Here is a 25,141-nt window from a genome sequence, read left to right on the forward strand (position 1 = left end):
GGCTCTGCTCTTTCCCACAACCCGACTCCACAGCGGCCAGCTGGGAGCCCTGGTCTCAGGCCAAGGGCCTCGTGCTCACACTTACCCTTTCCTAACAAGGCATGGATTTCTCTCACCTGGAAACACCTCCCTGAACAGGAATGGCTTAACCTCTCCTGACCTTCGGGGTCATGCAAGGTGGCTTTCCAAGCGACCCCAGGGTCTTGCCCAGACCAGCCTCACGCTCACATCCAACGCTCCTCTGTGCTCAAGGCCACCTCCACTTTAGGACAAGAGAGCCGGAACAAAGAAAGGATCAGAGCTCCCTGCCACTCACGTATGACCACAAAACTTGCGTGTGACTTGAATTATTATAAAGTGAACCTCATGAGAATGCACCAAGGCTATTAGGAGAATCTTCCTATGGATTCCCCTGGAATGAACACATACATGTATGTATACATTACACACAAATATACTCACAAAGGTAGACACATCCTGACAAACATATACTACACATGTGCACAAATATCTACACACACAAAATTATCCCCATACATACAAATATATACCTACACATATCCCCCTTAAAATGAAACACACGTCTGGTGTTTTGTTCCAGCATGTTTTGAAGCATTTGTGTGATGCCCCCAAACCTGGCCACACCCAGCCATGGACCCATCACTCACCTCTCGGCATCAAAGTAGGAGTCTATGTACGCATGCGGGGCACCTGCCACGGCGAAGTTGCTGCTCCCAGTGTCAACCAGAATCTGCAGCTTTTATTTTTAAGGGGAAAAAATAGAAACCATCAGGTTACTTGAATAAGGCAACATTCTTGAATAATTCTTTTAAAAGCTAAGTACTGAGAACAGTTTATTAATTGGAAAAAATGTACATCGATCAGAAATTTTTAAAAAGCTGTGATAAAATGGAAATCTGGACACAGGCCATGAAGAAGTTGCAGCAGGAAGGGGAAAACAGTTTTGTCCAAGATACACACACGCCTGAAAAAAAATGAATTTAGCAAAATAGCTGGAATTTCCTTTTTAAGCCATTGGTACTTGCTAAAAAGCTGGCGCCCTTTCTCTCCCTGGGCTGTTGGCCAGGTGGGTCACCTGGCTGGGACAGCCCTCTTCCCGCCTTTCCAATCTCACTTGGAAATACCGATGCAGGGGTTCTCCTCTCCGAGGATGCCTCCCCAGCCTCCTCCTAGCAGTTGAGATGCCCTCATCTCTGCTGCATAGCACCTGGGAACACCTGTCACCGGTGTCGGTTTTCAAGTTTTAATGAGGTATAATTTACATACAATAAAAATGCAAGATCTTAAGACTTTTGACTGGTATTCTTTGACAAGGTGTGCACCCAAACCAAGATACAGAAATGTCTATTATCTCTGAAAGGTCCCTTTATGCCACTTTCCAGTCATTCCCTCCTGTTCCTCAGAGGCAACCACTTTCTGACTTCTGCTACCAGGGATTGGTTTCACCAGTTCCTGGACATTCGATAAATGTGATCACGTGGGGTTTTCTTGAGTCTGGCTTCCTCTGCTCAACCGGTTTGCGAGCTTCTCTCATGTTGGTGTGTGTATCGGTACTTTGCTTCTTTTTACTGTTGAGTGGTACTCCTTTGCATGCATATATCACAACTTATCTATCTTCCTCTTGATGGACATTTGAGTTGCTTCCGGTTTTAGGCTATTACAAAGAAGGCTGCTATGGACATTCTTGTATAAGTCGTTCTGGGACCTGTTTCCATTGTCTTGGGTAAAGACCTAGGAATGAAACTTGCTGGGTCATAGGATAGATTATTTTTAATGTTTTTTAAAAAACAGCCGAATAATTCTTCAAAGTAGATAAACCAAGTTACACTCCCACAAAGCAATATACCAGTGCTCCATCTGCTTCATTTGCTCCATGTCCTCCCCAAATTTGGTGGTGTTGGTCTTTTTTATTACAGCCATTCTAGTGGGTGTGGAATGGTATCTCATTGTGGTTTGAATCTGCAGGTCCCCAGTGAGGAGGGTACTGAGCTGCTGTACTGAATTTTAGTTGCTTTACCATCTCCCCAGGAGACAATGATATTCAAGGGTAGGAAGTGTGTGGTATCCATCTTTTTATGCCCAGAGTTTACCCCAAGTCCAGACACATAGCCAACTCTTTACAATGAAGACATCTTTTAGAAGTAAAGAGAATGTGTAGATATAACCCCAAAGATTGAAATTGAGTTTAAAAAACTACAGATACGGAAATCCAAGTTGGTAAGTTTTTACCTTGGATCATCTTGTCACCAATTAAACTGCTGCTTTTGTCAACACATGCAGTTTTGCCCAAGCCAGTGGTTTTCGTCCTCCTCTTATTTGACCCATTGGCAGAATTTGACTCATGCCCTTCCTCCTGGAAACATGTTCTTCATTTTGGATTCCAGGACACCACACTCTCCGAGTGCTGATGACTCCCTCTGAGCTCCAGGCTTTACCTACTCTGCACCCCCACTCTGATGTCTAATAGCCATCTGTTAGGGGTTGAATAGTGTCCCCCAAATAGATACACTGAAGTCTTAACCCCTCCTACCCGCAAATGTGACCTTATTTGGAAATAGGGTCTTTGTAGACGTAATCGAGTTAAGATGAGGTCATTAGTGTGGTCCTAGTCCAATATGTCTGGTGTCCTTGTAAGAAGAGGAAAATGCCACTTGATGAGAGACTCACAGGGAGAAGGTCGTGTGACGAAGGAGGCAGAGATTAGAGTGATGCAGCTACAAGCCAAGGATTGCCAGCCCCCTCCAGAAGCCAGAAGAGGCAAGGAAGGATTCTAATCAGCATCTCAGAGTGATCATGGACCTGCTGACACCTTGATTTCAGGCTCCTGGCCTCTAGAACTGGGAGAGAAGAAATTTCTATTGTTTTAGACCACCTAATATGTGGTACTTTGTTATGACAGCCCCAGGAAACAAATACACCATCTCAAGTTGGTCTTGACATGTCCAGAACTGAACTCCCAGCTTGCCCCAAATCTTCTGCACCCACAGACTTTGCCATATCAGTCAATGGTGGCTCTGTCCCGTCGGCTCAGGCCATTCAGCTCAGAGTCATCTTCCCCTCATGTCCCATGTCCAGCTGTGCCAGGAAATGGTGTCTGCTCTACCTTAAGGTGATACCAGGTGCCTGCCCGCTTCTTATCACCTCCACTAGGACCAGTGTGGTCAATGGCACCATCAATCTCCCACTTATCCCTAACCAGCCTCCCAGCAGCCACCGTGACCTTATTAAAGTCTAATTCAGAGCTTGCCAATCCTCTGCCTTCCCATGGCCCTCGATGTCTCTCAGTGTAACAGCTCAAGTCCTTATACGACTGCTAAATCCGTCACCTGTCCCCTGACCTCATTCCATCCCCGCCATGCTGTTGGGTGAACACTCCAGATGCTCTCCCCTGGGGCCTTTCCACTGGCTGCCTTTGCTGATGTGGAACATTCTTCCCGAATATCCATATGGCGCACTCCATCACTTCCTTCAAGGCTTTAATCAGTGGGCACTTCTCAGTGAAGCTAGCCCTGATCATCCCTTTTGAATTGCAGTTCCAAGCCCCTGCCAGCACCCCTTCCCCTCCTTTGCTCCCATAACCCTCATCACCTTCTGGCACAGTTTCAGCAATGGCAGCCATTTAACAGCACCTACTATGTGCCAGGGACTCTTGGAAGTGCTTCATATATATTAACTTGCTTAATCCTCACAACAGGGCAAGAGCATCATGGACTCATTTCACCCATGGGGAAACTGAGGTGCAAAGAGGCTGACCCGCCTGCCCATGCAGGGGTGCGTGGCAGAGCTGGGGCTCGAACCCTAGGTGTCCTACTCCAAATGCATTCTCTGAACTGCTGTAACCAGTTCCTGGGTTCTGTGAGCTAGCCTACAATTCACTTGTTCATCACCTTCCCCGCCTGCCCTCCGCGCCACCAGCATGAACACTCCAGAGGGCAGGCACTGTTGCCATTTTGTTCACCACCCTGTCCCCAGTGCCTGGAACAGGGTACAAAGAAAAAATAGATTCAGGAAAAAACAAAAAAGGAGATGGAGTCCATGCAGCTGAACCTGCTGTGTGTGGGTTCGCAGAGGCACGGTGTTTGGGCTGCTGGGCAAATCCCATGCCAGGGTCTGCTCTGTCTGGACAGAGCCTCCTTCATCTGCTAACTTGATGGTCTTTCCCTCACAGGAAGCTCCGGAAATAGTGAATAACAAACAATTATCCTGCGAGAACCTGCCGGGGGTTGTGGACACAACACATGCGATGCCCGATGCCCATGTTTTCTCAAACCAGAATCTACTTGGTGACTTTAGAGAATTCCCTCCCAATGCTGAAGGTCACATCCATGACAGTTCTGCAGGACTGGGGCCTGTAGGAGCGGAACAACAATTACCCCTTTACCCTTCTAGGTTCTTGGCTGAGACCCTGTAATCAAAGACAGATTAACAGGAGAAAAACAAACAGAAGTTTAAAAATATGGGTACCTCTTGTATACATAGGAGGTACCCAGGAAAACTGAGTAACTGCCTGAAATGACCCAAGCCATCACCTAAAAAGGTTCATCAGCTAAAGACAAAAGACAGGCGTTGGGGGTGAGGAGTCAATCACGCGAGGTGACCGGGAAAATCACAGTGAACAACGCTAAGGTCGTTACGCAGGTTTAAGTTGGGTCTTGTCCATTGATAAGAGTTTCCAGAGATTGAGTCACCCCCCTCTTCCTGGTACAGTGAGAGAGACACCATGACAAATAGGGATTTCCCTTATGCACGTTAATTTTTCTTACAAAAGAGTAACCTCGATTTTCAGAGTTTCTCCTGTGTCTGTAGTTTCTTAAAAATAATCAGGTGAAAATAATCTGATGCCAAGGAGGCATATTTTAGGGTGGCAAATTCTGCTCCCCTTCAGGACTCAGGCCTGAAGTATATCTAAAAGATGGTGACGACATACATAGGGACCACAAATGCCACTGAATGCATCTCTGCTTTAGGAAGCGAATCCTCTTCCCTTCATTTTCATTGACCAACACACAGTTGCTAGAACATTTGCAGGGTCTCGCTCCCCCATAGACACATTGGATTGGTTTTAGATAGAATGCAATTTAAAGAAATATATTCTCTGGTTCTCCATTCAAATATTTGAGGTGCAACAGCCCAAGCACCGAGTCCTACAACTGGGATTGGATTTTATCTGAATTTATCATGCATGTGCAACGGGGCCAAGTTTATCTGCATGTTCTTGGATTTTACTGGAGAGGACTGGTGACGCTGAGAAACTCTCACATGCATCTGTGAAAGATGCCATGAGTGGAGCCATATTAAAATAGAACCAGAAGTCATTCCAGAGGAACAGCCTTGCATATCTTGTTTTCTTTATCTTCCAAACTAGACCAAACCACCAATATTCCAAGAAGTCAGTAGGACAAGAATATCCTGTTTGTAAAGACTGATAAAACTGGACTTTGCTGATGACTGAATCGCTAACAGATCTATGGAGTACAAACCCAGCCTCACCTCCTCCAGCACCAACGAACTCTTCCTTAATACAACTCACCTCATCTTCCTCCCTTTTTCCCATAAAAGTCCTAAGCCGCTCTCCTGTAATCGGAACACGTTTGGGGTTTCTATTGAATCTGTGCTCCCTGAATTGCAATTCTAACTACCCAAATAAATATCGCTGTTTAAACTGTAGTGATGGAAAGGTTGCCAACAGGTAAAAACAGGAGGAGGGGACGGTCTGTCAGTCAGTCCTGCTGGGCTAGATAGTCCTACAGGAATACAGATAGAGTTGTCTCTCTCTTTCTGCTCCTAAATACTCTCACTTTCAGTGGCTCACCACAACATGATGCTCAAAGGGGGCAGGCATATCAGAATCTCTGATTTTGGTTTTGGTTTTTTTTTTTTTCTAAATCCCTCAACTTCAATTCTTTCACGAGATGAGTTTAGACCATTTGCATCCAATTATATACATTTTTCTTAATCCTATCACTTCTGGTGACGTATTTTCTGTTTTAATCCCATGGTTTAGGATTTTTATGGAGGCCTTTTTACTCGGCCTGATTGATTACATCACTGGCCATTGGTGGTTGATTCAACCCCCAGCCCCTCTCCCCTCCCCACAGGTGAGGCTGAAAGTTCCAACCCTCTAATCACAGGGCTGGTTCCCCATCCTGAGGGGCTTGTCCAGGGCCAGCTCATTAACAGAACCCAGCAGCTGAAGGGCACTTGTGATGAATAACAAAAGACACCTTTGTCCCTTTAACCACTTAGGAACTTCCAAGGGTTTCAGGAACTCTGTGCTGGGAACCGGGACAAAGACCAAATTGGGGTGAAGACCAAATGTATATTTCTTCTTATAAATCACAGTATCACAGACGGTCAAAATAAAAACGGCCAGGCTCGGGACCTTGCCCATCACTGGAATGAAGTTCTAAAATGTGACTCGTCAAGCAGCAAGGCTATCATCCTAACAGCAGACTCCAGTCCAAGCTGACACACTAATCTAGGTAACCTGGGGGTCCTGAGTCCCCATCACTGTCTCCACGTGGCAGATGCAAATGGCTCCTGGAGGCAAGATGAGCCTTAAAGTTGCTTGGGTGAAAGCAGTAGAGGTGAAGGAGAAAGAAAAAAACAAAAAGGATTCCTTTAGGAGGCAAATCAGGGAATCTCAGGCCTTTAAAAGGAGTTGGAGCTGTTGGGCAAGACACTTCAACCACCTTAAAATTAAAAAAATCTAAAAAAAATTGCATAACAGTGAGAAATACTTTTTCTCCGTCATTAAAAGGTACGAATAATAAAGGCTATAGATTCCTGCCCAGGAACACCCTTCCTCTCCATGCTAGGGGTCAGTCAGGAAAGCCTGCCATTTTTACAAGTCTTTCCTGGGTCTTGCTGGCAAACACACACCCAACCCAGTAGCCCAGCGGGACACCTGTGGTAAGACCCGGCGTCCAGCAGTTCTGGTTCTCAGGCTGGCATTCCACATCCACACCCAACAGGCCTGCAAAACTAGGTGGCGTCAAAGCAGACACAAGACTATTGTCCTTGGCATAATGGCCCCAGTGATGAGGGACTTTCTCAGTTGACATTTCACTCTTATTTCCTTGGTGTGGAATTCCACCCACAGCCTCCACGTCATAGCAGAACCGAGTCCTTTTACCACCCCCATCCTCACTTCTGCCACACTGCACATCGTGCCCCCTTTGCAGAGGCAGGGGACACAAAAGCAGAGAAAGTTACACCAAAACATACAGTGCATTCTTCCACACACTGACTTCTTCTAATTTCCCAGGCATTTGGTATGACCGTATCTTCCCCAGCTATTTCAACGGAAGCCAGCTTTCCAGAAAACTCAATTCTGAGTCACGGCTTTAAAAAGCTGTTTGCCACCTTGGTTGCTCCTAGAGTATATGATTTGAGGAGAGAAATCACCCCAATAAATGAGGAAGGGATGGCTGGGGGAGCAGTAAATGCTCTGGGTTGTTCTTCAAGTAATGCTTCTGAGTGGCAAACAGGCCAACATGTTTTCTTGTGAGACGACCCTGAAAATGGACATTTATCATGGTGGCTTCTCACCAGGGCCATGACTTCCTTTTCACAAGTAGTCTCAACCACAAAAGAAGAAAAATAGTACCACCTGCCCTGTAAATTATACATGATCCACTCTGAAACGACCGACGCTCAAAGGCTGGGGGAGCAGGTTTCTCTGACACCTCCCCCGACCCCTCACACCAGCAGTGTCATCTGTTGCTTCCTTTATCCCGGGAATTTCCAAAATCATTTCCCGCCTCCTTGGGTTCAACTCCTCGCACACACAACAGTCTAACCCCGGACACGTCATTCAGCCCCATAAATGGACATGGAAAATACACAGGCAGTCTCAAATTCAGAGAATGTTTTGACCTTTCAAAGCACAACAGAAAGTGACTCAGAAGCACATAAGGAAGACATTATCCTGGCTTTACAACGAGGAATGCAGAAACGCTGCCGAGAGAGACAGATCCTGGGAGTCACCCCTTCCTTCCCAACACTGAGCAGCCTCCTGAAGAACTCACATTCCATTTATTCCAAGAAATAGTAAGGAGTGCCAAAAATATGCCTCCACGAGGAGCTGTGGGCTTGTATTCTGATGGTCATTAGCTTTTCCCGATTCAGATCGCCTTACCAGCATCAGGGTCTCAAGGGCCCTTGCACGGCAGGAGCAAGTCCTCACTGTGCCAGGCTCAGGGCAGTGACAAGAGCAGCAGAGATGACAGACACATGATCCTGCCCCCCCCCCCCCCCCCATAGTTTAGAATCCATCAGGGAAGAACAAAGTGTCCACAGGTCTGCCTTTGAAAGCTGCCTGTGATCCAAGTTGTGAGACCTAGGAAGGCTTGGAACTGTGGCAGTTGACAAGGCAAATTTTTCGTCCACTTCTTAAAGACAGCAAAACCCAAAACACATTTCCTGGCGCTCCTGCCTTTCAGTTGCTTCACAGCCAAGCATCAGTGGGTTAGCTCCTGTCTCAATTCTTCACTTCCCTTTCTTTCCACAACCTACCGAAATGGGGTTTCTGCCTCAGCGCTCCAGTGCTGGCCAAGCTACCCAATGACCTCCGCACTCCACACCCATGGGCACCTCCTAGCTCTCCACTCACTAGTCCAGCCTACAAGCAGCACTGGCCACTACTGGCCAGTCCCTCCAAGCTTTGGAAACACCACCTCCTGGTTTTCCCACCACGGCCCTCCCTTCTCAGTCTCGGTTGCAGATACTTCCTTGTGCTCTTGGAAACACCTTACACGTTGTTCCTGAGAAGTCTGTGTCCCCAGCCCCCAATGCATCATTTTCACCCTGGAGTCTGTCTGTCTTCTCCAGATAGCATCCCCAGCACAGGGCACTCTCCGTGAGAGGGGGGCTCACGTGCAGGCCATCTCTTTATCCTCAGTACCTTGGACAGTGCCCAGGGCTCAGTAGATGCTCAGTCAACAGCTGTCGCATAAATGAACAAGAGTCAGGACAGAGACTTTTGTTGAGTGGAGACTAAGTAGGAGAGATGGATATTCCAGGCAACAGGACTGTGTTTATTCATTTATAAAACAAATCTGCATTGCACGCCTACCAATTATACACAAAATGTTGAGAGGGCGAAAGGTCTTAGATGATCTATTCCAGAAAAAAGAAGACGTGAAAATTCTATCACTCCCAAATGAAAACTTCCTTCTTCTGCTTCTTTGACAATATTCTCCAGTTCTAGCAGTCCCACCCAAATTTTCACAATGAAATTTTACTACATAATCATGAAATAAGGACAACCATTACCCACAAATTACCAGAGAGGGAGAACTGGAGACATTTCTAATGTGAACAGTTTTTTCTCCCCCGTGGAGAGGGCAGTCCTATCTTCATGTCAACATGGCCCTTCACTTAGCTGAGCAGTGACACAGCACAAGGGCATGGAAGTCGGCAGCCGGGGTCAAGTGGCCCTCCGCCACTCACACACCTGTGCCTGAGCGGCTCCTTCTTCGGTTCCCTCATCTGGGAAAGGGGCAATTGACCGCTCTCCTGGGCACTTGTGAGGAGTAAATGCATCATGCAGGTTAATTGCTCACACAGTGCAGGCTCTCGAGAGTGAGCAATAAACGCTAGCTTTGATTACATGCACAATTTTTGGCAGGACGTAGAAAGACTGAGGTCAGTCACTGGAGGCCATCAACACAAACTCCATGATGTCCCAAGGCACCTCTAGCCAAGGTCTGGTTCCAGAGCGATTTCAATCTAACAGATTCTTCTGGAAGATTCCTTTAGGAACATTCTTAGGGACTATCAGGACTTTATCAGCACACCTTGCTGTGCTGGGACAAAGCTTGTATTTAAAATGGCACATTTTGTGGGATTTTGTTTTCCTCTTTTGATTCACTTATAAGCCACCCCTTACCCTCTCTGCCAGCCAGCCAAGAGCTAATTACTAACCACACTCAGGTGGTGTCTCTGAGACCCAGGCTGCCCCACACCCTCTAAAAGACCTCCCAAATGAGACATGATTCATTCCTCTCTCCCCTGACAGCCCCTGTCCCTGATTTTGGCCCCTTGGCTATCTGCATCTTTTACTGGCCTCTCTTGAGCTTCTAAGTTGCTTGAGGGCAAAGCCCTTTTTCTTAGTCTCCAGAATGGTTACAACTAATAGGGGTTCCTTGATCACCTGATCCATAAGGTAAGGAAGAAATACGTGCCAGCTCCACCTGGGAGCCGAGGGAAAGCAGATGAAGATGGCAAATCTGCCAAGAAGCTGGAAAGAGTTCTCCAGGCCAAACTCCTGAGACATTTGTGCAAAGTATTTAGATTTTCTAGAATTGGCTAGAGCAGCTAACTTAACTTCCCAGCTGCTCTATAAAATAATCATGCACTCCCCTCTGAAGTATCCAAGGATCACCAAAGTTAGAAATGAGGAGATAGCAGAGGCTGTCGGTGCCCACCGTGTGCCCTGGCACTCATTCCAGCTTCTGGGGCTTTCTCCAGCTGCAAGAGCAGCCCGTCCCCTCTCCCCAGGGTCCAGGGCCGGGCTGAACGCTCCTAGGAGGAGCCCTTAACCCAAATTACACAACAGCTGATGGACTGAGACCTCCACTCGTTCACTCCTCGGGGGGACAGATCCAGGTCTGCCCTGGGCCAGCTCCCAGAAGTCCTGGTAGGGTTGAGCCCAGGTGCCCACGGCTATAACCTGCCCATCCGTGTGCCCTGTACTCCCTTGACCTCCTTCTTCCCCCTCACTTCCCTGTCCGCCACCACTGTCTCAGGGCAGGGAAAACAAGGGAAGGTTACTCATGCTAACCCTGCCTCCTGGACCCCAAATACCAAATACCCTTTAATTCAGAGACCCTAAACAAGAAAAAAAACCCAGAGAGGTGAGGAGAGCTAAGAGCTCTCCAGGGCAAAGAACCATCTGATGGTTCTACCACCTGGCAGAAACCTACACACAGACTGTGCGTGTCTCCACTGTCCCTCTTTGATCTGCTGATGCATGAGGCAATCACCTACAGAAAGCCATTTGCCAATTGCTGCAATAAGGTAAATAAAATGTTGCACTGAAGGGAAAAACTGGGTTATGCATCTAGATGGTGATCAGCAGCCGGAGGAGATTTCCCAGAGATCACTGTGTCTTTTTCAGCAGGTTAACAGATAGGAAAATTAGCAGATAATTTAAATAATGGCTCATTTAACACAACGATTCCTAATTACATTAGCAGCCCATCTGCCGAAGTCTGCCAGGGAGCGGAACCCATAGCCCGGCTTCCTTCCCGGCCCAGCTCCGCGGGGCTGTTTGCCCACAGTCATTCTGTGTGATTGCAGGCGCTGATCTTGTTAATCAGGTTCTTTCGGCACTTCAATTCTAGAAATGAGTCTCATTTACTCAAACACGTCTTGTTGAAGAAAGCAAAAATAATTGCCACAAGCCGTTTCTCCACAATCTAAAATTAAAGTTGTTTTTATAAAGGGAAAAAATCATTTTCAAAGGGCTCCCCTTAACACAAACAGATGTTACAGAACTTATCTAAGGGGAGCCTGATTATACAGTTTATTCCGGCTGTGTTTGTGTGGTGTGTGTATGTATGTATGTGTGTGTATGTGTGTGTGTGTGAACACTTTCACATTGCAGCACGGGCTCCTTCTCCATGCTGGTTCCCTGGCTCTTTCTGGGAAAATCACAACTGCCAAAGGGATGGTGGCAGGGACACGGGCTTGCCCACTTGACGTGGGCACATCGTGAGTTTTCCATAGGATGCTTAGGGCACGGCAGGTTCAGACTGGCCGTGGAAGTAGAGGCTAAGGGAGCAGAATCTAGTGCTGGTGTGGAACTCCCTGTTTTATGAACCTAAGAGTCATCCCCGAATCAGAATCCTTCTGGACACAGGAGCTGTTGCTACTTCTGCAGCTGAACCCTGTCCCTGGGGCAGTGAGTGGTTATTGGAGGGAGGCGGGAGCACCCTGACTCAGTTTTGAAACTTTTCAAACAACCCATCCCTGCTAGGAAGAGTGAGACGGCTGGATTTCTGAGGTGGGGGGAGATTTTATCACGCACCCATGGCGGATGCCCTTCAATGTGCTGGCAGCTATGTCCATTCACAGGATGCTGGTTTCAAGTTCCTTTTCTACCTATGGTTCCAGGACACAACTTGCACTCAGTACGGAGCAGCATGAAAAAATACCAGTTTTAGGGTCTGTTAGACCTGCATTTGAGCCCTAGCTTAGCCTCCTTTTGGTTGTGGAACCTAAGGTAAATTACACACCCTCTCTGAGCCTCAGTGTCCTCATCTATAAGGTGGGATGATAAAGAGTGTTGACCTGACGAGACAAGAGATAACATATGGGTGAAGCACCCAGAATAGGGCCAGGCACATTGGGATGCTTTAATTTCTCAAAAAGAGCTGGTGTGGCTTTGTTTTCCCTCTTGTCACAGGGCTGCTGACTTCTATTACTGTGCGGATATGACTGCATCAAATTACCCAGAGCCTGTCACTCAGAGTCTCTGCACTGTGTCTGGTCTAGACGCAGATGGGAAGGGGCGTGCAAAAGCCCCAGCACTGGCACAAGTGTATTCAGCCGTCCTTCCCCGGACCACAGCGGCTGGTCCTGCAGCAAGTGCTGCTGACATGGACCTGAGCACAGATGAAGCATCTGAGAGCAACCCGTACGTCCGGAGCACCTGCACTTGGCTGGAACAAGGCAGAGTGCCATCTAGGAACACCCCGACCCCAGGGCCACAAATACTGCTTTCACTCTGCCTGCCTCTGCTTCCTGCCCTGTTGAGCAGCACCTGTCGCCCGGGTGCCCAAGCTCTTCCATTCGCTTTCCCTCTGCTCCACTTCCACAGCCCATGTGTCCTGTCTCTTCCACTTTGGGAATCTTTCCTGAAGCCGTTCATTTTCCTCTTCCTCCCCTTCCACCTCCTTGGGTCACCCCGGGGGCTGCGTGTCCCTAGCTCCAAGCACAGTGCCCGGCACCCAGTTAGTGCTCAGTAAAGGTTTGCTGAAGGAATGAATGTTGCCCAAACGTCACTGAGGCCATCCCATCCCAAGAGACCCAAGTCCAGTTAGTTTGCGCTCTCTGGATGGGTTTTCCCAGGGTCCGATGCCCTCCTGGGGTTTTGGTGAGTTCTGGGGCATCCCAATGGCAGTGACTCTTCTGGCTCCAGGGTTCGGCTTCCACTGAGCTGATTTCTCTCGCACGGCGCCTCCAGGGGCTGTTCCTTTCCCTCCAGGGCCACCTCAGCGTGGCACTCACATTCTTTCAGTGATGGACGACCCAGGCAGAGACTGGGAGTGGTGGGTGGGGTACTGTGGCAGGACCACCTAGGGCGATGCCCCTGTCCTTAGCAGCCTGCCAGCCGTGGCCTCGCCACCATCCTCTCCCCGCCCCGCCTCTCAGCTCCCTCACACTGCAGTAACTCCGCAACCTCCTCCTGTCTCTGCTGAGCAAACATGGGACGATTTGGGGCCTCTCTCAGTGAACAGCCTGGACAACTCCAAAGTTTTAAGTTTTTCCCTCCTCACAACTCCTCTCAACCAGCTCCTGGGAGAGCAGGAGAGTGGGAGAAGGATATATTTTCCCACTGATGGGAATTACACAAACCCTGCCCCAAGCCCCAGAAGGCAAGAGAGCCATCTGGGCATCGAGACTGTAGGTGCCCTTTTCACTTCTGTGGAAGATATCATGGGGGCAGATCCTGCAGGCACTGCCCAGATCCCCCTTCGGCGCAGGCTGAGCTGCCCAGCCGCGGGAGAGAGGTCAGCTGGCCTCGTTATCCAAAGTCATGCCCTTTCTGGGGACAGCCACATGTAATGACTGGTCAATAATGGAGAATAAAGGCCTGGCCATCTCCACCTAGCTTGGGACAATTCTGCAGGGCCCTGCTAGCTCCCGAGCACCCCATGGGGCAGCCGAAGCTGTCTTTGGGCTTCATCACAGCTTGACGCCCCTCTGCCCACTCCTCCTTCCTCCCCACCTTTTACGGGTGTGGGTCCCAAGAGAACTCCGTGGACATCCTGCAGCTACGCTCTGCTCAGAGCTGCTCCCGGGGAGCCCAACCCATGACTCCCCTCTCTATAGAGCAAATGCTGGATGCCTACTTCTCAAAGCACTTCTCTCCGAGCACAGCCTTACCAGATGCCTACGCCTGGTTCTTAAATGGTCCATCTCCAAAGGAGAGGGTGGAGCCTGTCTCCCACAGTGGACCAGCCGGTCCACCCACCCATCAAAGGCCAGGGATGGAGGCCTCACAGCACAGCAGGCAGACCTGCTCTCCACTCTGCCACCAGCTGGCTGGACAGTCATCTTTTGACCTCGGTTTGCTTATCTAAAAGTGGAGAGAATCATTTCAGCCTTCAAAATCAGTGTGTCTAAGTTTAGTTGCTGTCCAAAGAATTCAGACAAGGAAGCCATCTGGATTGTGGGTCTCCCCAAGTATGCCGGGACAGCCCACAAGCCTGGGCAGACTTCCTCGGGACAGACTTGGCATAATGATCAGCCCCTGGCGGCCTGGACTGGGCGGTGGCCTCCCAGGCTCCAAGGACAATTTTTAACGGCATATAGCAATAGCATTAGTGTACACTTGGAAAGGCAGAGAAAACGATCCTTCCAATCCACTGTCCTAATGAAGCTGTGTCTGTGGGATTTCCAGCTCTCGGGCTCATGCTCACATGTGAGTCTTGACTCCTGGCTTATTTCATTTAATATTCTCAGGCTCCATCCATCTTTTAGGCTGCTGAGACTTGAAGACATCCACATGCACATCCTAGGGGTCTGCTCAAGCATCCAGGCTGCCCTGGGACCTGTGACTGGCAGAGCCAGGGCCGGAATCAGGGGCCGATTCACCACTGGGCTCAGAGCTCATGGAGCAGCAGGCATAACACCTGAGGGCAGACGGCGTCACATATGAAGGCGTTGGCCTCTTGGCTGTTGGCCAAGAGGCTGCACATGGCGGCATTATCTCCATGCATCATGACAGTCCAGGGCCTGCTTCCCTGCACCTGGGATGCAGAAGCCAAGCATGGACTAAGAAGGGAGCTACTGTCAGCAGTTTACCTCAACCAAGCTTCTGGAAGTAAGAGCTGGAAGCCAGAATGAGCTTATTTGTTTGCAAGGAGAAATTGAGTGACAGGTGGGCTGGAAGCTTCCATCTGCTTGACCAGCTCTCCCTCTCTGGAGAGAAACTGGGGAAGGAGGTGGAGAAAGAGCACAAGTGGTGTCCTTTCTATGAAGGATGTCACAGCCTCCGGGATCTCCCTGGACTGTGGAGTTTCACAGCCTCTGAAGTTACACTACCTGCGGGCAGGATGCAAGCCCACTGATTGAGGAATGAAGGCGGACATTCAAACAGTCATGTGTGAAAGTCATAAGGCTGGACCTCATTCACTGATGCCAATAAAAATAATGATCTTTTTTCACACAGAAAAGAAAATTCACGCTAAACTGCTTTTAAGAAAGCACTATGTAAAAGGACAAAAGAAGGTTTGTCTCCATATTTTGGAGCTCATCGGGGGAGGGGATCTGGGCAGGAAGCTTCTACAAACAGAGGGGAAGTTGGCCTTTTCCTTCCCAAAAAGACAACTAAAACCACTCCCCCAAACCCAGGACCCGCTTCCAGGAATTTTAGGAGATGTCATTTTTGCTAAAAATCAGCTTTCTGCACATTTTCCAAAGGAGTTTAAAGAGATTCTCATCAAAAATGTAATGTCTTAACTCTCAGGATATTTCTGGAGTTTCACTAAATATTCCTTTTTGCTCAAGAGTTGGTAACAGTGATTGCAAAAGCATTTCAGATCTGAACTTTCAGAAAAAGGACATGGGATTAACTTCACCCTGGTACCTCACGTTCAAATACTGTCAGTTTTTAGTAAATTAAGAAAAAAAGAAAAAGAAAGCATATACACTAGCTGCAGCAACAGGCAAATTTTCAAGTTACTATTATTATAAAATGGTTCCTCCTCACTATTATTCTAGGTATTAAGATTTGTTTTTTAAAAATTGTGGTAAAATACACATAATATAAAGTGTACCATCGTCACCATTTTTTAAGTGTACAGTTTCATCGGTGTTGGGTACATTCACATTGTTGTGCAACCATCACTATCACCCAGCTCCTAACTTTTTCATCTTGAAAAACTGAAACTCTGTCCCCATTAAACTAACTCCGCATCCTCCCCCTACAAGCCCCTGGCACCCGCCAGTCCACTTTCTGTCTCTACGAATTTGACTACTCTAGGCATGTCATACAAGTGGAATCATACAGTATTTGTCTTTTGCGACTAGCTTATTTCACTCAGCATACTGTCCTCAAGGATCATCCATGCTGTAGCAGGTGTCAGAATGTCCTTCCTTTTTAACGCTGAATAATAATCCACTGTATGTATACACTACATTTTTTTAATCCATTAATTCATCAATGGACCCTTGGGTTGCTTCCACCTTTTGGTTCTTGTGAAGAACGCTGCTATGAACACGGGTATACAAATATCTCTTGGAAATCCGGGTTCAAGTCTTTTAGGAAGATCAATTCTTTTCAGTAAATATTTAGTGAGGAGCTACCACGTGCCCAGGCCATGGAGACAAAGAAGATAGAGACGATGCCCCTTATGGAATTCACCACCTAATGTTCAGACAAAAGACCAGCCTTCTCTTTTACAACGGTTTCCAGTCTCTGTCGAATTGACTATAGGACTGGTGAGGAACAAAGCATAAGTAACAAGAGATGATTGATTTGAGGTTTATCCCCCGAATTAAAAGTTTAATTTCTAAGCCCTTTCCCCTACCACTCAAGACACTTAAAAAAAATTAGCTCCCTCTGTTTATTATGATGTGTGTCAAGGTACTACAACCAATTTTAACAGTGTAAAACAAAAGAGAATTAGGCAAGTAAATTTCCTAATAAGAAAATGGAACGCCAATCACACAATCCATTATTCTGAGTTGTGCATACAGATGACTAAATCATGACCGCACATATTTAGGCCTGGCACGCCAAGTGGCCTTGCTAGGGTAGTCTACTAGAGTTTATCTATGAAAACACATGTAAGATACTATCATTAAGTTCTTCGAAAACAGAAAACGTGATTCAAGTTCTAAGTGTCACAAAGATACAAAAGCCTTCTACCAACGCTGACGATTACACATGAGTATGTTAGCAGTAATGACTGATAATCTAAGATTCCCCATCTTCATGTCAGTGTGCGATGCTGTGACCTAGTCTTCACCAATGACACCTTCTTAAAGACTAAAACCTTATCTCCATTTTACATAACCTCTTTGCATCCTGATCTGATCAGCCCGAACTTGGAATGTGTAACACAAAAAGGTTGTTTTCAGGTTTGCTACCCTTTGCTAATTTCAGGCCAGCCGTTTAAGAAACAGGCTATTATTATGTGGTTTAGAAAAGCCTTTGAAGTTTTTTTCTTGTAAAACCCATGAGAAAAAAAAAGGCATTTTAATAGGCATATGGTGATCAAAGATATCATTTTCTGCTAAAAAGATTTTTTAAAGCCCTTCCAAGTAAATTCCTCTTAGGAAAGACATTAAATCTCCATTGAGCCACATTTTTACGGTGTCCAGATATTTTGCAAGAATGCTAACCCTGAAAAGAAATGACGGATGCATCCCTCTTCAGCTTCTATGCCAACGAAATGCAGATGTTTTCCTAATTAGGTCATAGAACAGTCACACAGAAACCTTTCAGAACATTCTGGAGATGGGAGAAACTAAGACTTCCCAAAAACATTGCAACATATTAACTTTGGCAAAATATCCAACATACATGTGAGAGCTCTTGCATAACATCATCAAATTCATCCAATGCAGCAAAAGTAGAGACAGATACCATCCACGTCCTCCTAACTCCAGCGTCTTGCCATGGGCACTGGACCCACCCCACCCCCCACTCAGGACAGCATGCCCCCAACTCCCCCATCTCTCTTCTCCTCTGATGTGGAAATAGCTCTTATCCACATCAACCACAACCCTCATGGGCCAAAGCTAACCATCTGATCTTCTCTCTGTGGGTCCGTCATGGGATTTGGCACTGTTTCTGACCTTCTGCTTCCCTCAGCTTCCGAGACATTACCATCTCCAGATCTCCCGTCTCTCTGGCTGCTCCTTCTCAGAGCCTTCAGCTGATTCCTCCGCACCTCCCCAACCTCTAAGTTTTGAGGTGACTCAGGGTCCTTTCTTGGTGCTTACTCCTCTGTCTAGACTCATTCCATGGGGTAGTGCATCTGATCTCATGGCTTTACATGTCTCCTCTGCAGTTGACTGTCAAATTTAGGTCTCTATCTGGGACTTCTTGCTTGAACACCAAATGCATATTCAGCTGCTACTGGACCATTCATCTTGGATGGTATCAAAGGCATGACAATTTGGCGTTTCCAAAACTAAACTCCTAATTTACCTTTTCAGCCATGTAACTCTCATCAACAGCAGTCCCACCTTCCTTTTCTCTCACCTCCTCTCCCACAACGCACCCACTGTGCTCCTGACCAGGGCCTCCTTGGAGCTCCTCCAACATGCAAGCACATGACCTCCTCAGGGCCTTTGAACTGGCTCTTCCTCCTGCCTGGAACACCCTTCCCGATGTACCCTACTCACTCTTTCTTCAGGTTTTTGCTCCAATGCTCCCTCATTAGAGACACTTTCCCTGGCCTTCTTACCTAAATTACTAGCACTTCCCCACTCCCTGCATGCCTTTGCCCACGTTTTAATGTTTTTCATAGCATCTTCCACCTTCCAAATACAACATATTTACTTGATTTTCTCTCTCTTCCCACTAAAATGTAAGATCCAGGAAGGTCAGTTGTTTTTGCTACTGTGGCTCACTGCTGTATCCTCTGGGCCCAGAATGGGGCCAGGGAAGTGTTAAGTGCACATCAAATATTTGTTGGATGTGTTTAGTCTATGTAAATTACAGTAACTGCCTTAACAAAATAATAACCAAACTCAGCCATTAGACTAGATTTCATTAAGAGACATGAAAATTGAAGAACTGAAATGAATCTTAGGGGTCATTGTTTTGTCCATTGGAATCACTCCAGGAATTAAAAAAATACATATGGAATCTCCAACCCAGAGAACAGAGCCTAGAATCTGTACTTTTAACAAGGTCTCAGGTGGCTGACGACCAGCCAAGTGTGGGGACCACTTATTCAGCCCGACCTTCTGGTAATGCAGAGCTGCCGTCTAGAACCACCCCGACAGGTGGTCACATTTCTGCAGGATGCCTCAGTGACAGGAAGCTCATTACTACATCCTAACTTGTTACAAGTTCAGGGCATCTGTTTTAGATTGTTCTTTCTTCTTGGTTTAATCAACATATATTTACAGTGGACCTACCCTGTGCCGGGCACAATGCTCCATCCTGGGATGAATGGTTAGCAAGAAGGACTCAGTGCCTGTCCTTAGGGAGCCTCCCAATGGCTAAATATTTCACAGCCCCACCACGTCCCAGCAGACCTATGCCGGCCCTCTGCAGAATACCCTCTTCCACGAGGCAGCTCAGGGACTACTTGAAATGAGACAGAAGGCCCTCCCAAGAGCCCACGGTGGCCCTCCTCGGGGTGTTGGGCAGATGCACATCTCCCTGGAGTCCTCCACGGAATGGTCATGTGACATGATTCCTGCTCCTTCCGATCATGGGAGCTTCTCAGGGTTCCATTTAAGTCAACATCCAGCCTTCGTATCACCTTCCAGCGATCCATTCATCAAACATCTAATTATCAATTTCCCTATATGTCAACTAAACATTATCCATTCCACGATATACACAACAACCTGCTCATTTAGCACAAAGACCTGTGAAAATAATTCATAGTAAAAATTGTATTACATGATTTCGCAATTCCCTAAAACACTAAAAGTGATAGAAAAGCCGACATCAGACAAAGATGAGATTTGCACTCGATAAAGATTTTTTAGAGCTCCGTTAGACCCTGCCCCGTGCAATCAGGGCCTCTAGCTGTCAGCATCCAGCTGAAGTTTGAAAACAATCAAGTTTTAATCATTGACAACGATCCCAAAAAATGCTCGGTTTGCTGGTTTGGCAAATATTGATTACTGTTTGAAACTGCCAGAATTAACTCAAACTTTATCTCTTCCACTGCCAAAATAGATTTCCTTCAGAAATGAGTCTAAGTGCAGACTTTAAAAAAACATGTCACCACACAATTTCCTGAACTCTGATTTATAGAGAAGAGTCTTGTAGCCTTGCTACAGAGCGTTAATATGCTCCTAACCAGCCCGCCTGCCCCACCTCTTGGTTCCTGGACCAAATGGAGATTTGAGCTGGCTGCTCAGCCCTAAATCTTTTCTCCCCGGAGGAGGCTGCCAGGTTTGGAGATCAATGAACTGCCGAGACGGAGACGAGACCATAAGAGTCACGGCTGAAAGCTTCATAGTCTTAAGTGCCAGGTTTTGTACAAAACATTCCAATCTTTTTTGTTTCAAGTGTTCAGAAGGGCGGGCAGCTAGACGGTCTTGGCCCTTGGATAACTGGCTATAAAAGAAACCATAATTTTCTGATTCACCTGAATGTCACGATTTTGCCCCAAGTGGATGTGTCTTGATTTGTGAAAAACAAATAAACTTAACTCTATTAAATGTGTTTCTCCCAAGTCTATCTTTAGTGTGGTAAGAGCGGAGGGCTTTCTGGCACATAGTCCCTGTTCAGTATGTTTCTATTGTATTAACATTCATTCATTGAAGAATGAAAGACTTAATAAGACAAATATTTTGTATGGTTCAGAAAATAAGGCCAGGAGGGATATTATAGCACAGGGACAATTCTATCCCAGAAGGTCCCCCACCCCGGCCTCCTTCCTGCCATCAAGGAATGGTCATGATGAAGGCGAGCGATGATGGGAGGGTGAGGCACCTGGGGTGGCAGCTGTGGAAACTGAGTGAGGGGCGGGAGGCCAGAGCTGGACCAGTCATGTACATTAGGACCTGATCAGGAGCTGGGAGGCAAGCCAGCTGTATTAGTTAGCTGGGGCTGCCGTAACCAAATACCATAGACTCGGGTGGCTGAAAAAACAGGAAATCATCTTCTCCCAGTTCTGGAGGCTGGAGGTCCAAGATGGCAGCAGGGTTGGCTTCTCCTGTGGCCTCTCTCTGTGGCTTGCAGACATCGGCTCTCCTGCTGCCTCTTCATGGGGTCATCGCTTTGTGCACACGTGCCCCTGGTGCCTCTCTGGGCATCCCCATCTCCTCCTTTTACAAGGACTCAAGTCAGACAGGATTAGGGCCCACCCTGGCCAACTCATTTTAACCTAATTACTCTTCAAAGGTCCCATCTTCGGATACAGTCACATTCTGAGGCGCTGGGGGTTAGGGGTTCAACATATGAATTTTAGGGGAACTCAATTCAGCCCATGATGGGGGCGGGCCAGAGGAGACCCTATAGATCACACGGTTTCATTCCAGGAGCCTGTGGGCATGCAAACACTCACGTCAAGTCCAGAGGAAGAGAAGACGGCGAAGATGATGGATTTGACGGTTACCTTGGCTTCTCTGAGCTTCTGCCGCTCAGTATATTTTTAATATTTTTATAATGAATATGAAATAAAACATAATTGTATTTTATAATAAAATTATAAAACTAAAATATATTTTATATATTTATATATAACTTTATATTTATCTTTAATATTTTAATATATTTTATATATTATATTTACATATTCATAATTTCTATAGTTAATGAAGTTAAAACCTATAAATCTTAAAATAAAATTCTATTTTAACTATTAAATAAAATATAAATTTCATCATAAAATATATGTCTAATATCAATTTTATGTTTATAAAAATATTTTTATGTTTTTACTTTTACAAATGAGATCAGCAGAGGCCTGAAATTAAACACTCAAAAGATTTGGACACACTCAAACTAAACACGGTTTCACTCCTTGTCACCATCGCCAGCCGCATTAAGCAGGGCCCAGCAAAGAAGGGATTCTGCTCTGGAGTTCACCATGGAGGTGTGATGGGGGGCTGCCCCGGAGGTGTGGGCAGCAGTAGGGACGGCTCCGGCCGAGGCGCCCAGGGCCGCAGTGTGGGAACCTTCCCATCCTGGCTCCAGGGGCAGCGTGCGGCCCGGGACCCGAAGCTGCAGCTGTGGAGGGAAACGCTGCCCCGTGAAAAGCAGACGTCCGAAGTCTTGTCCTAATGAGTCCAATCCGAAGCCAAGAGAAAAGGGAGCCTGTGCAGTACCGTTCATGGAAGTCGGCGCCCTGATGCAGGATAGAAGGGCCTGTCTCATTTTCATCGGGCACCCAGATCAGAGGCCTCTTGCTGGGCGCTGGCACGGCCCGGCTGCCACCCACAGAGGCATCCCCAGCACTTTGCTCCTGGTGCCTCCCCCTCCTCCTCCTCCTCCCTGTGGCTTCTACCAGAAGAAGGTGGGGAAGAGGGCACTGCCGGCAGCAGGAGGGAGTTGGAAGCTGGGGCAGCCAACCTGCCTGCCCAGGTACACAGGCGGAGAAAGATGAGAAGATTCCAAGATGAATCCTGACTTCTGAGATTGTTCCCATAAAAAACGTGGGCAGTGCTAAAACTCAAAGGGGGTGTGATTCCCATCGGCTGATCGGACAGAGGGGTGAAGCACCCACACATGGGCTCTGCATGGCCATCTCTGTCGGGAGTTGATAGTTAACGGTTTAGAGAAATCTTTCAACTGTTCAGTTCTATTCTGGGGCTGCTTTGGCCAGGGAGCTTGTTAAAGAAGGTGGCAGCGTATTCCACAGAAGCCGAGTGTCAGCAGCAGACAGGAAACGGAACACATGGATGACTTTACTGACCAAGAACTGGCCTGAGTACCAAGACACGCCGACTCAGTCCAGCAATGGGCAGTTTCTCTCCAATCGAACCAGGCCCACCATTCCTTACAAGCCTCCTGAATTCTCGCAGTAACTCTGCCAATTTTTGGATAAACTGCCCCATGGAGAAAAATCTTTATGTGTATATATCTATAACTTAGGAACCAAGAGGCCGCTCAGCCCAGTAGCCCAGAGCACACGGTCTGGGACCAGCCCGCCTATTTTCAAACCCTGGCTCTGCCTTCACGAGTCGTGTTGCCTCAGCAATGTCACCATCTGTGCCTCAGTTTCCTCGTCTGTAGAATGGGGATAGTGAATGGTAAACTTCCATCTTCCCTAACGTCAACCAGTAGCTTTAGCAATCTAACCAGAAAGTACTGCTTATCTCTAGTTTTTTTTTTCTTAAACAACTGAAATTCTATGGAAGATTTTTCACAGGTAGTAAATTCTGTTACCAGGTTAAGAGTTCAAAAAATGTTTTTGTACGTAGCAAACATATCATTTTTAGTAGTAGAAATCAAATAATGATGGAAACGTTTAAAGATAGCATCTTCAAAAAGACTCTCCATAGCAGGAGTTTCTTTTGAAAAAGCACTTTCTAACTCAGTGTAAAATATCACCTTAAAGGGACATGTTTTAATTGTTTTTATTATTTATTTCAATTGGTGATAAATATCACCTGAAAGGGACATGTTTGTTTATTATTTTTTTCAACATCTACTGGGTGGCATACCACTGCCAGCCACTTATCATCGCGGTACAAGCCAGCAAATCTGGAACTGTGGCTTTCTGGGAAATAAACACATGTAACTCACATTTAGAGGTCTTGGTTTTTGAAACAAACCAGACCGATGACGTCCTGGAGCCTGCAAACCTCTGTGACAGGCTGTTCGCAAAGGAAGGCGTGAGAGAGCAGAGGGCGTGCTCGCTGAGCTGCAGAACCATCCCAACGTCAGAGAAGTCTGTCCTGCACAATCTCGAGACAGGCGCCTACATGGGCTGTATCTGCTTCCTTAGACACACTCATCCTCTCTGTTCTCCACCTCGCTTTCCTCACTTGAAGTTGTTAAAGATAGCCCTGGTTCACTTACGGCAGCATCGTGTTCCACGGTGTAGATGGACCACAGTTTACTCAATCAGCCCCCTTCCAGTGAACATTTGGGTCGTTCCCAATCGTTTCTACTACAAAGAATAGCCTTGTGAGTTGCTTTTCCTATTTTTGCCCAAGGTAACTTTTGTGTAAACTCCTAGAAGTGGATTTCTGAGTCAAAGGATGAATGCATACGTAACGTGCCTAGACATTTCCCAACACCCAGAAAGTTGTGATGGTGCATGATTTGGAATGTTTTTGGCTGCAAATAAACAGAAAACTATAGATTTAGAGTGGCTCAAACAAGTAGGGATTTATTTTTCTCTGTATCAAGGAGTCAGTCTCTAGAGATAGTTGCCAAGAAAATCGCTGACCTCTTGCTGGAGGTCAGAAGCTGGCTGTCCCTGTTGAAGGCTTTGCATTTTCATCAAAGGCAGGAAGGAGAAGAAATTATAATCCCAGCAACACCTGCCACTTTTTATCAGGAAAACAGGCTTTCCCTGAAACCCCCTAGGAGATCTCATTTAGGTCCCATTGTCCACAGCTGAGGAGCCACAAAGCTTCAGGCCAGAGAGTTGGGAAGGTGTCTGAGTTTGATCAGGTAACAGATTCACCATCATTGCCGTGTTTCAAAAACTCGACACGGACATAAAAGATGAAACTATACTCCATACCCGGCCTACGCGCAGCCCTGGACTTCCAATCAGCCTTTACAGCTTCTCTTGTAAATAGGAACAGACAGCCAGGAATCACCAGACATTTGAGGAAAGCCACTAGCGTGGCACAGAAACCATGACAAATGCCCTGACAAAAGGAATTCAGTGGAAACAGAGAAAAGGCAGGAAGCAGAAAGAAAACTTCAAAAAAAAAAAATCATAATTAACATCCTCAAAGAAATAGAAGATGCGCAACTTTGAAACAAGAATAAGATGCAAGAAAAAAGGGAACATTCGGAGAAAAAGAAAGTGCTCTTGAAAAATTAACATCTGGATGACAGGCGGTCCAAAGAGAGAAAGAACAATTACTAGAAAAGTTCTCAGAACCTAAGGTCATGAGCTTCTAGACTGAAAAGGCTCACCAAGCTCCCAGCGTAAAAACAAAAGACCCATGCCAAGACACACCGGCATGAAGTTTCAGCATACAGGTCTAAGAATATCGCATATACAATATCTCATGTATCTCAGCGTCTTGTATATAGTCAAAGTTCATATTCAAAGAACCA

At 46.7% G+C, this 25,141-nt stretch overlaps 1 protein-coding gene across 1 annotated transcript in view; it reads right to left on the reverse strand.

The window, feature by feature from the left end:
- The window catches only part of LOC124234270 (beta-secretase 2-like), an 88,449-nt gene that overhangs the window by 51,764 nt on the left and 11,544 nt on the right, over positions 1-25,141 (reverse strand). The window contains exon 2 of the mRNA XM_046651519.1: positions 669-757. Coding sequence (XP_046507475.1) covers positions 669-757 — 89 coding nt within the window. The remainder of the gene's footprint in view (positions 1-668; positions 758-25,141) is intronic.

This window comes from Equus quagga, unplaced genomic scaffold (genome assembly GCF_021613505.1).
Source record: "Equus quagga isolate Etosha38 unplaced genomic scaffold, UCLA_HA_Equagga_1.0 73442_RagTag, whole genome shotgun sequence".
Lineage (NCBI taxonomy): Eukaryota > Metazoa > Chordata > Mammalia > Perissodactyla > Equidae > Equus > Equus quagga.